The sequence below is a fragment of the Delphinus delphis genome, chromosome 15 (genome assembly GCF_949987515.2).
Source record: "Delphinus delphis chromosome 15, mDelDel1.2, whole genome shotgun sequence".
Classification (NCBI taxonomy): Eukaryota; Metazoa; Chordata; class Mammalia; order Artiodactyla; family Delphinidae; genus Delphinus; species Delphinus delphis.
In genome coordinates this window covers 4835601-4847849 of record NC_082697.1, presented here as the reverse complement: position 1 = coordinate 4847849, position 12249 = coordinate 4835601, and the positions used below count along the sequence as shown (strand labels likewise).

Sequence of the window (12249 nt, the reverse complement as noted above, 5' to 3'; positions counted from 1 at the left end):
TTGGGGGACAAATGTCAGGCAGCTGGCTCTGCTAACAATAAAGACAGCAGAGCAAAGCTCCTGGAAAACACATGACTCTGAGTCACACCACTTGTTAAGTTAAAAGGGTGCCCAGGTCCCCCTGCCAACACACCTCATTAGCTAAATGAACTGACCCTGCTGGATAAGGTTATTTAATATCTGCCTATTGACTTTGGAGAACGTCTGCCACAAACAAGATCTCAGTTTTGATATTGTTGATGTTGAGCTGTATGTTTTTTTCCTGATTATTATTTGTCAAACAGATCGCTGAGCTGGGTCCAGCCACGTCCACTGAGTGTAAAGCCACGTCACCAGCATGGCTCTTACTTGCCATGACAGCGGGAAATGCGGCCAATTAATGTAAAAGTGGAATCCAGTTCTTGGGATGTAAGTCAGAAAGAAGGGCGGCTGGGATACAGGGCCATTTTCCAGCACCTTAAAAAACAGAACTTCAACGGTCGAGAGACTGTTGCCACACAGACTGACTCCGGAAGCTGTGTCAGGATATACGGCTTCAGAGAAACATGTGTGGCCACGGGTGGAAGGGTGGACAACACTTCCCACCCGGCAACACTCATGGCCATTCCCGCCCTGTGGCTTCAGAGCCGGGGAAAGTTCCAGTGAGTCTTAGGTTGCTTCTACCCGTTTCCCCAGTGAAATGAGTTAGTTTGACGATGGTCGGCAGTCCCAGCCACGTGCCTCAAATCTCCTACTTCTTTTGTTCCGTACGCCGACCTTAACATAATTCAAGCCAACGCTTAAAAATCAGGACTTAGGGCTTCCGTGGTGGCACAGTGGTTGAGAGTCCGCCTGCCGATGCAGGGGACACGAGTTCGTGCCCCGGTCCGGGAAGATCCCACATGCCGCGGAGCAGCTGGGCGCGTGAGCCATGGCCGCTGAGCCTGCACGTCCGGAGCCTGTCTGGAGGCCACAGCAGTGAGAGGCCCGCATACCGAAAAAAAAAAAAATCAGGGCTTAGATCTACAAACCAGGTTTCCAGCTCTGGGAAGCTCTGCAAAGATCTAGCTGCCTTTGGCTCTCCTTTCTGCCGCAGCTGAGTCACGGTGCCCCCCTCAGACAAGGGTGTGCGTGTCAGTCCGCCCCAGCCTTCAGCCCTCCCTCTCGGCTCCCACACCCACAGGGCAGCTTTTGTGGGTGTCGAGCCCAGAGTTCAGCATAGACACTGCCCCGCAGTAGGGACGCTGGAGCTACCCCAGTTCTAGCAGGAAAGGAGAAAGCTAGCGGGAGGGGGGTGCTTGGACCTCTGGGGATGGGACAAAAGGAAAAAAGAAGCTCCCAGCTTGAATCCTCTCCCTTACGAGCTCATCACCTTTCACACCGTCTCCTCCAAATCCAGTGCCAGCTCGTCACCTTTCACCAAGAGTAACCAGGCGCCCCTGTGGAGAACCAAGCTCTTAGATGCCCCCCAGGTCAGCCTGGCTTCTCCCCCCAGCCCCACCTCAGACTCAGGCAGCAGACCCCTCCAGGAAGGTTCAGGAAAACTTCCGGAACATTGCTGGCTTAGGGAGCATCCAGTGCCATGAATTTTACAAACTGAAATTCACAGGTCACACTGCCCACGACCTGGTGACGTTTGCCTGCGCTGGTTTTGTACCGTAACAACAGAGCTACTCTCATCACGGCTATTACCCCTATTATGCCAATGTGTTAGATGGTGTCCAGACCGGAGAGAAGGTAATTGGTTCCCATCACCCCAAGCAGCGTTACTGGATACAATGAACAAATAGCTCAAAATTAAAGGCTGGCATGGGAGCCCATTAGGTCTGTGATGGATTTAGGAAATGAACACAAACTCACCCACTTCCATCAATACCCTCCTCAAGTCATTTGCAAAGAGGACAGATGGTTTCGTATCTGATTCAGAGGAACTGCCACGTTTCCCGGCCTTCCTGCTAACCCAGAGCCACTGGCCACCGTGGATCTAAACTCAGGAACGTTACCCCAAGTCAGAGCTGACATGCAAACATTCCCAGGTGGAGCTACGTTTTGTTCTCCTTCTTGGATCCAAACCCGGCCTTGACTCTCTGAAAAGCCTTGTTCACGACAGGGTCCATCGGGTCCTTTGTCCCCAGCTTCACCATCCAGTAGAAGAGGAACATCCACCACCTGCTCTAGCTGCGGTTCAGGCGGCAGGCGAGGGACATGGGCGTCTCCCCCTTGGTATCTCTGTCGTTGATGGAGGCCTCATAGTTGAGCTGGAGGCTGATACAGTCCAGCCGACTCATGGCTGCAGCCACGTGCAGGGGCGTCCTGCCCACGGGGGATCTGCCCTGACAGTTGGCACCTGGGAAATAAGAAAGTTGGCTGAGGGAGGGCCCCCTGCCGGCAGGAGCCAACCCTCTGGAAACCCGTTCAAGAAGAGAAGCATGGGAAGGGCCGAGGCTGGGAGAGGAATGCTTGGAAGAACGAATAACCGAGTGCACGGAGGGGGGCTCTGCTGCATCTCCCCCCTCCCACCCAGCATCCAGCACTGCCTTCCCCCCCCACCCCATGCTTCTCTTACAGCAGCCAATGACCTTCCTGCAATGCCTGTACCACTCTCCCGCTCAAATCCCATTGTTGGCATCTACCACCCTTGGGGCGATGTTCTAGGTCTTTACTGCTCTGTCTCACCCACCCACCCCCCTTATCACTCCAGCATTACTCGCCTCCGTGATCTTCCTCGCCCGCCCATGCTCCGCTTACACCAGCCTTCTGGCTTTATCCCGTCAGTATACCTGCTCCCTTATCCTGCCCCAGGATCTTTGCATATGCCATTCCCTTTGCTAACAACACTCTCATCCTTTTTTTTTTTTTCTCCTGGGCTAACTCTATGTTTCTTGAGGTTTCATTCACTTCCTCGGGAAAACCTTCCTAAGCCCTCCTCCCCACAAAACCCCCTGCATTTATTCAGCAGACATTCTGCATCTCCAGAACACACCACGCACGACTGACCATGGAATTAATTATTTGTAATAATTTGCTGACTTCCCTTCATAAACTCCACAAGGGCAGAAAACACACTTGTTTTGATCACGGCTGTTTTCATCCCCGGCACGTAGCACGATGCCTGGAGAAGACAGGTGCCTGGGAAATGACAGATGATGGGCAGCCTGACTCATGGACAGACTTCACTTCAGCTGAATTCCTCACTGCCTCCTGCAGATGGATGGGCTAATGACAGGTGTCCCATACGGACTTGTTGAATTGAATCAAATAGTGGGTAACAGATATCATGACACAGAAAACAAGGCAATTCAATTACATGCAGTTGACATTTCGGGAGCCAGTGTTTATGAGCTATGGCTGGTCAGTGAGGTAGTTTTAAATAGGTTTTCACAACACTTAGCCTCAGCCCTGGCGCCTCTTCAGAGCCACTGTCTGCAAAGGACAGAAAACTTTGCAAAGCTGGCTGTAATTTTTTAACTGGTGCTTTCAAATACATCACAGTTCCATCAGAGGGAAAATGACTTTTTATGAGCTTAACGGACTGCTGGGTTGTGAAAAGCCCATATTTCATCTTACAACAGGAGAAGTGCAGAAAACAGTGGAGGAAGGAGAGGAGAAGAGTCAGAAAAACCTCTACCCATCACAGACGTGGGGCCCCAGCATCCTGTCTGAGCATCTGAGATGCTTTCCCAGCTTGGTTGGTGGAAGTGGGGGAAACAACACAGAGAGCCTGGGCTCAAGGCCGAAGGCTGGGAAGGAGGTCTAACTTGGAGGCTAGTTGATATGGGAAACCCTCAGATGAGGCCCCCTCCTGAGCCCCAAACCATTGACCAAATACCACATTCTTCCTTTTTCCCGAGGAAGCCAGTGGCCTGGGATGTCTGCAACCGTCTACTGTTGGTGAATGGCCTACACCTCAATCCGTGGGCCTCCTTTCCCAAAAATACCCTATATCCAGGGAAGATAAAATGTACTCCCACAGAACCTCACGCAAAGCCCTTTAACTCAGAGACAAGGCAGGCTAAGGCTTCTATGTCTATGGACAGAGAGAGAGTGAGAGTAATTGCCCTTCGGTGGAGGAGAGATGAAAAGAGGGTTTGGGGCAAATTCAAAGAGCTTGGAGAAAGGAGACTGGCTAGCCTGCCAACCACCAAGGCAGGGATGCTGGTTTGGGGCTAGACCCCTCGGACCACTGCAGAAACGGGACTTCGGGTGGGAAGAAATAACAAACAGGATGGGAATATCCCCAGCGGAGTGTCTGGTCGGACGCAATAAACCAGGAAGCCCCGTGGCTTGGTGTCCTGAAAGGTCCGTCTTCCTGAGCCCCTGGCAAGAGAGAGGACACAGCCTCCGATAAGCACGTCCAAAGACCCCCTCAGACAGGGACTGAGTGGCCCGATGGGGACCTCCATTGGTGGCTGACAAACTTGGGTCCAGGAAACCATCACTGAAGGGACCAGGAGGCAAGCCGCTGTGTCCCCCTTGCCCTCAAAAGAACCCCACTCTTGAATGTCCTCGGCTGCTATCAGAATTACCATGTTCTAGAAGGTACTGAACAGCCTCCGAGCGACCCCTGTGTGAGGCAACATACAGCGCCATGAACGCTCTCTGAGAAATCCACTTCTTCCACTGCTTGTCATCAAAATGCTGCCAATTTGTTGTTCGGTGGAAAGCATCTTCGGCAACACCGAGGCAAGACAGCCGGGCGAGGTAAACAGAGTCACGCACGTGCGTCTGGGTGAGTTCAGAAGTGCAGATACCCCTGGCTGGTGGGTGATGGGACACTGGAGGAGAAGTTTGCTTGGATGCCACACGCGGGCTGGTGATGGGATCAGAGAGCGGAGGAGCTGGAAACGAGCCAGGGGAAGACATGTAACTCTCTCTACACGTCCAGGAAATACGAATTTACCATCAGCCAGGCTCGGGAGGCAGGAAATTCTTCCTGTCCATGTTTTGAAGAGAGAAAATAGCTTTTCTGGGTGTCCAGAGGAAGGGGGTTACGGCTCTGAAGGAAGACCCCAGCCGACACAGCACGGCCTCCCCAGAGGGGCACAGGCGTCTCTGGAGATGTGATGGATCCTGGCCTTCCGGTCTATTTTTGGGCCCATTGTCTCCATTAACTTTTGGGACACTCTGAACTCTGCTCCCAGGTGAATAACAGCCCCGGGATATAATCATCACGTGGAGAATTAAGGCTCTGAGCACAGGAGGACGACTACGGACTACAGACAGCCTCTGACAGATAGGAACCCGGTTGCAGATGTGCAGCATCCGGTGTGGGGCGAAGCGGGATGTGAGGGGCCCCCAGCGGGGTGACAGCAATTCTGGCTCAAGAGAGGAGGGACTCACCCATCACCCATGTCCAGAGCAAGAGCCAGAAAGTCTAGGCACGGACACAGAGCCAGAGGGGGAAGCAAGGGAAGGCAGGGGAAGAGGAGGAAAGCAGGAAGGAACCAGAGGATTATGCAAGGAAGGGCCCCGCCCTTCCTTCTAAGGCTCAGGCTCCAGGGCAGCAGGTCCTGGCCCCCCCTCCCCCGAGCCCACTCCCCCTTCCCAGACCTAATCCCAGTGCCCCTCCCGCACCCAGCCTTCCCTGACCCCCATCCCAGCCAGAAGTAAACTCTCTCTCCTCCACAAGCTCATAGCTTCTCATCCGAATTTATTTTCCAGAAAGAACGCGCACTTGTCCCCTTGTGTCTGAATGATTCATCTTCACTGCTGGGTAGACACCCTGATTTCCTCCTCTTGCCTCCCAACTCCCACCCCAGAGCCCAGCTGAGCACCCAGCTCAAGGCCTGGCCAAGAGTTAACGGCACCCACTGTGTTTCCAAGTCTCTCCCCCTTGGGTGAGAGCAGACCCCCCCAGAGGATTTTTTGCAGCATTGAACACTCTGGGCCACACGTTTCCAAGTGATCTGGCATTCTCCACTGTTAACTTAGGTTTTCAACTTTACAGAGTAGACACGTGAATAGAAAACGTGCTGCCCTGGCTCCTTTTGGGGCACGGTGAGTGGGTTACAAGTCACAGCTACGTGGACGCAGTGAAGTCGCAAAAGCCAAACGGCAAATGGCAACACTCGACTTGATCATGATGACATGAGTCCTTGTTATCTTTTCCCTCTACTCTGAAACTTTTACCCAAATATTCATATTAAAGACTAAGTGAATCCCCCCCACACACACACACAATTTACAGCTGGTTCATGAAGTATAATATCCGTTTAAAGAAGCATGAAAACACCTTACTGGAATCCCCTTCCACAGCCGCCAAAACCAGTTCCGTCCATCCATCATAATGCCAGATACGTAATGAAATAATCCCACCAGGAACAACATCGTGGCACCTCAGCGTAGCGTCATCCATCAAAATTCCTCCAGGGAATGATTTTTTTCTTTAAAAAGAAAAATCGGGCATTAAAGATAAACTGTTACATTGGTTTAGTTAAGAGATTACCTGACCTTGGGTATCACAAGGATAATTTGAGAGCCTCGAGCGCTACTCTCATTTGATGACCCCACATCCGTCTGTTTGTGGTTAGTGATGCTTTTTAGAAAATTAATTTGGCTTAGCTCAAAGAGAAGCCAAACCAAAAGAAAAAAAAAGGCAACAAAAAAAAAAAAGGCAACGATTTATAAGATTCTGTAATTGTAACTTGACCTATGGCAAAAAAAATACATGAGTGAATAAAAGTCATTTCAGGAGGCAAACCCTAAATAGAGCTACTTGAACTTGAAGTAACTGTGTATTACAGATGTGGTGCAATGCGGTTATATAAGTTATAGATGTTAAACTAAGATACTAACTAATTCTGGTTAATGTTATCATCAGTTTGCTTAAAGAGGTAATAATGACAAAAATTTGTCGGATCTTTCAAATTGTAGTCTGTGGCAGCGTTTCTCAACCTTGGCACTCCTGACATTTGGGGCCAGATGCCCCTCTGCTGTGGGGTCTGTCCTGGGCATTGCAGGGCATCTAGCAGCATCCCAGGCTTCTACCCACGTAGCCCACTCACCTAATTGTGACCACCGAAATGTCTCTAGATGTTGCCTAATGGCCCCTGGGGGACAAAATTGCCCCAGTGGAGACCCTATGGTAACACAAGCGTCTCAGTGACGTGGGATGGAAGAGATCCTTTCTCTGTTGGGGAGGTTCTCCCCAAACAGCCCCTTCCTCATATGAAAGAATGGGGTCGGGGGGTGGATCCACTCACACTTCCTAAATTCAGACCCTTTGGGGCAGACCGTCAGAATTAGTAGAAGAGGACTGTGGAAAATTTTAAGAAAAATGCAGTTGTTTTTAGTTTACTTTTTAAAAGACACACACTTCTTCCTTCATGGCCACCTGTAACCTAGATGAAGGATAACAGAGTCATTTGTTATCTCCAATAAGCAGTGCCAAGAATGGAACCTCTCAACTCTGCCCAGGTTGGATTATCATTTATTCCGAGTAGAATTCATGAGTTTTTTGGTTTCATGATTGAGTGATTTCTAAGTGCCATTACCCAGCACCCACATGCTCTAAACCTCAGAGCCAAGTTCGTCCTCTCCATGTGCTGCAGGAGCGGACGGAGGCTCGCACGGCCAGCGAACGGCAACGCTGGGACTCCAGACCTGCCTTTCCTCGGCCGCCATGTGATGCTCACTCTAGATTTTGCTGGTACCTTTTAGTCCCCAGCAACTCCAGATGGTGGATGTAAACGCGGAATAGTGATTAGCAAATCTGTTAATTAGGGTCTTATTTGTGGTTCTGACACAGAGAATAATCAGTCATTTGCCTAAGTAAGACAACTCGAAGACTTCCTAACAACTTTGAAAAAAATGGAGCAAGGCTGTGTTTCCCTGAGAAACACAAGAGCACGGTGCACACATGCTAAACAGCTCTTAGAGAAATCAGAGCACATTCTCCTTTTACAGGCAGGCAGCAACCGCCTTCACCTTAGACAAATACTCATTACCACCGGCTAAATAAATTATTAGAGTTGACAACAGATGTGGAAAGGTGACCCGCCTCCAGGAAGATGTTCACCCCCTTTAGACTTGTGTCTCTCAGGGTTTCCACACTCATTATCTCATTTGATCCTCCCTGGCAACCTCTGAGGTGGGTAAAGAGGCATCAGGCTGGTTATGCATCAGCAGAAGCCCAAATTTCTTCTACTGACGTGCTGTACCTTCTCTCCTTCTCGTTTGCCGTCAACAGGAAGGACGGCAACCAAGCTTGAGAGAGGTCAGGCTTCTCACAGTTGCTAAGTGCTTGCTGAGTGATAGGATTGTGACATCAGTGTTAAGCCACTCCATCCCTTTCATTCCCTCTTAGCTTTCTTGAATTTATTGCTCAGCATAGCTCATCGGCAAAAATAAATTAGGGGTGCCGGACACCCGTAGTTCAGGACACGTAATTTTCGAATTACTTGTTTTGGAACTCTTACTAAGTTCTTCCACAGCTCACTTCACTTTTAACACATTAAGCACAGGTACATCTCTTTCCAGATAAAGCCTCAAAAATGCTCCAAAGCTCTTCCAAATACCCCTGTAGCAAAGCAAACATATCATGAAAAATGCTTAACCGATTTCCAAGAGGGCAAAGGAAAGGATTTGGGCCTTCAATATACCTTCTGAGTCTCCCGAGTCACTTCTGCCTAAAGGGGGACACGGCACTGAGAATCCTAGAGCTCACGGGGCTCTGCTTTACAGATTAGGAAACTGAGCCCCGGAAGCGCAGGGCCTGGGAACACGATTCTCATGGAGACCAGCTGCTTTCAGACCTCTGTCTCCATGGCTTCCTGGTCCCTGCAGTATAACTGCAATCTCTCTGCAATATTGGCCGTTCACTTTCTCTGTGCAGCAGACCAGAGAGTTTTTTATATCTTCATTTTTCTTGAAGTGTTTTTGCATTGATTTCAACTGGGTGGGGAGATGTTGGAGCCTGGGGACTTTGATCCTGTTCTCATATGCTAAATACTGTAGGGATCGGATCGGGACAGCCAGGTCCTCAGGCCGAGGGAAGGAGACCGATGGAGGGAGAGATGGGGCTCTAGGGCCCTTGCCCGCCACGGGGTGCCTCCCCCATGGGATCTGTCTGGACAGGGGGCCTTGGGGTCCTGATTCAGTCACAGTGAGCTTTGGGCGCTGGGTTTCGATTCCGATTGGACGAGCTTTGAGCTCCTGACGTCACAAGGGCGCAGCTTGAGATTCGAGGTTCTGATACGGACTGGGTCAGTGCCAGTATTCGGGGTTCAAACGTGGACAGGGTTTGAGATTTGGGGTCCCAATGAGGGCAGAGTTTGCTCTGGATTGGGGTTCTGATGAAGGTAAGGTTTGCTTTCTGTCTGGGAGTCCTGGTATGGGAAGGGTCTGTTCTGGGATGCAGAGTCCTTCTGCGGGCAGGACTTGTTTGGGGATTTGGGGGTCTGATGTAGGCCTGGGTAGTGTGGCAACCGGGGGTGAGGAAGCAGACAGGTCTGCCCCAGGATTCGGGGGTCTTGACAGTGACAGGTTTGGCTCCGAGATCTGGAGTCCTGATATAGGTGGGTTTGGTCTAGCGCTGGGGGTTCTGGTGTGGATCAGGTTGATAAGGGATTTGGGTTTTCAACTACAAGCAGAGTTTGCTTTGAGTTTGGGGGCCCTCGTGTAGGCCAGGCTTGTTTGGAACTTTGGCTTCCTTACACAGACACGGCTGGCTTAAACCTTGGAGTGCCGGTGTGGACGTGGTTTCTGTGGAGGTTGGAGGTTCAGATATGGGTAGACTGGACTTGAGTTTGGGGTCCTAGTGTGGGCAGTTTATCTCATGTCTTGGAGCCCTTCGGATGACACCTGGCTTCGGGTTCTTCTGTTGTCATTGTGAGCTTGGGAACTAGCTTTCAGGTGTGGGCAGAGTTAACTTTGAATTTGGGGGTCCAGATGTGGGAGGAGTTCACTTTGAGCCCCGGCATCCTTACGTAGACAGAGATGGCTGATGGATTGGGGTTCAGGTGCACAACTGGTTAAGCAGAGAGTGGGGCTCAAAATTGGATGTACCTGCTCTGGGGTCTAGGGTCATGATCTGGGTAGTAGGCTTCACGCTCTGGGACTTAGGTTTCTGTCGTGAGCCGGGGTCACCTGAGGATTGTATCTGAGGTTCAAACGTGCATATGGTTCGTGGAGAGACATGGGGTCCTGAGGAGGGCAGAGTTTGCTTAAGGCTTTAGTGTCCTTGAGTCTACACGGTTGCTGGGAGGACTTGGGGTTCGGATGGTCACATGGTTAGCCTGGGGATTGGGGGTTCAGTCTTGGGCAGGTTTGTTCTGGACTTGGGGTCCTTGCACGGACGTGGCTGGCTGGAGGGCTGGGGGTTCTGGTGTCCCACAGCCCAGCACAGGGACTTGACGTTTAATTCCATCTGGGTCCTGACATGAGCAGCCTTGCCCGAGGTTGTGAGGTCCCGCTGAGGACAGGCGTTTCAGACTGGAGGTCTCGTGTGGCACTGCTGGCTTTGGGACTTGGGTCCCTGATGAAGACGTGGGAATCTGAGGTTCTGGTGTTGGAGGGCCCTGCGGCGGCAGCGTCTGTTTCGGGACTTGGGGTCCTGACGTGCACAGGGCTGGGCTCAGGTTGGCAGGCCACACTAGACGGCGGGCTTTGGGCCTGGAGTCCCAGCGCAGGCAGGGTCTGCTTGCGGATTAGGGTCTTGCTGTGGACAGGGTCTGCCTGGAGATTTGAGGTCTAACGTGAAGCTCGGCTTTTCTGGAGCTGGGAAATCCCTATGTGTCCAGGGTTAGCTTTTCCACCCGGGGTTTCACGGGGGTGGGGTTTGTTTTGACATCTGGGGGTCCTCCTCTGGGCGGGCTTCCCTTCCCCCACTGCGGGTTCAGAGGGGACTGGGCGCCCCGGGTCGAGGGAGTACGTGGGGCCGGGAAAGGGGTCGGGCAGGGGCTGCCTTGGTCCAGATACTGGAGCCGCTGGAGGCTGAAGGGGATGCCGGCTATTAGGTCCAGCTCCTCCTTGAGCTCCCGCACCGTCATGTCGCTGCGGCAGCCTGTCACTCGGAACACCTCCCCGGAATCCTCCAGCAGCACCTGCATGACGAAGACGTCTGAGGCCAAGTCGAGCGCCAGGCTCACAGCCTGCGGGTCGCCGACGCGGCTCCGGCCTCGGGCGCGGGGCTGCGCGGGGAGGGGCCGCGGAACGGCAGAGCCCGCCCCCCGCCCGTCCGGCCCGCCCGCATCGGGGTCTGGGCGAAGGGCGCCCCCTCGACGGCCTGGCCGCCTCCGCCGCCGGGTGCCGGCCGCCCGGCCCGCCGCGCGTCATCGCCACCCCCGCCGCGGCGGCCCCTCCGGGACGGCCGAACCACCAGCGCCCGCAGTGGGCCGACGGGTCCGCCGTTAACCAAGGCGGGGCTCCACGTGGACGCGGGTGACGTGTCTGCGATAAGGGGAAAAGGGCCCGGGCGCTTCCAGAACACTGGGAGGATGCATCGAGACCCAACCAGAGGCCTCGCGGAGGCCGCGCGCCCCGCAGACCCAGCACGGCCGCATCCCCGACTCCTCCTCGCCGCTTCCGAACTGCTCTCACCGTCAGTTCCTTGAACTCGGAAGACGAGGCGGCTCGTGGCCGTTGTTAGGCAACTGTGACCTCCTCTCCATGTCTGTTTAAAATACAATCATTGCACAATTCGGGGCCAACTACCTGTAGGAATTATGCGTGAATAATGCTCTAAATCATCTTTGCATGCGTCGTCTACAGAGGGTGGTAAAGTGCAGACTTTAGCCATGCTTAAAAATCGTTATTTCTTAGCATGAAGGAAAAAACCAACATTGCAGAAATATGACCCCTTTCAAGCCGATCTGGGCCCAACTTGACAGTGAAAAAACCTGATACTTGGCCACTCCGGAAGTGGGAGACAGACCTTCCTGAAAATTTGCAAAGCTACATCAAAATCCGTCCATGTTGAAAACGTTCTCGAATTCTTGAAGTGAGAAAGGCGCTAATGAAAACACTTAGCAAGGAGGAAATGTCCACTTGGGGAAAAGCTGAGATGGTTCTATTGTTGAGATGCCTTTCAAGGCAGCTGTACCTGTGAGAAACTATCTCGTGCTTTTCCATTAATTCACCGGAGGAGGCCGAGTGCTCAAGAAAACAGGAAGCTTACCTTCAGTGGTCAAATCACAGACACTCAACACTGCACCTAAGAACAGTTAATACGCGAAGACCTAAACTGGTGGAGAAGCTACAGGAGAGAACAGCAAGGGCAACCAGAACAAGCTTGGGAAAATCTCAGTTGTTACCAACGAAGAATAAAATGCA

General features: G+C 52.2%; 1 protein-coding gene across 1 annotated transcript; it reads right to left on the bottom strand.

The window, feature by feature from the left end:
* Positions 1-1223: 1223 nt before the first annotated feature.
* On the bottom strand, positions 1224-11480 carry ANKRD60 (ankyrin repeat domain 60). Its single transcript, XM_060032895.1, is given in 7 exon segments — positions 1224-1418; positions 1840-2326; positions 4506-4672; positions 6213-6342; positions 10883-11176; positions 11260-11367; positions 11432-11480. Coding segments are annotated over 6 exon segments (1053 nt in total). The 3' UTR covers positions 1224-1418; positions 1840-2021.
* Between the last annotated feature and the right edge of the window lie 769 nt (positions 11481-12249).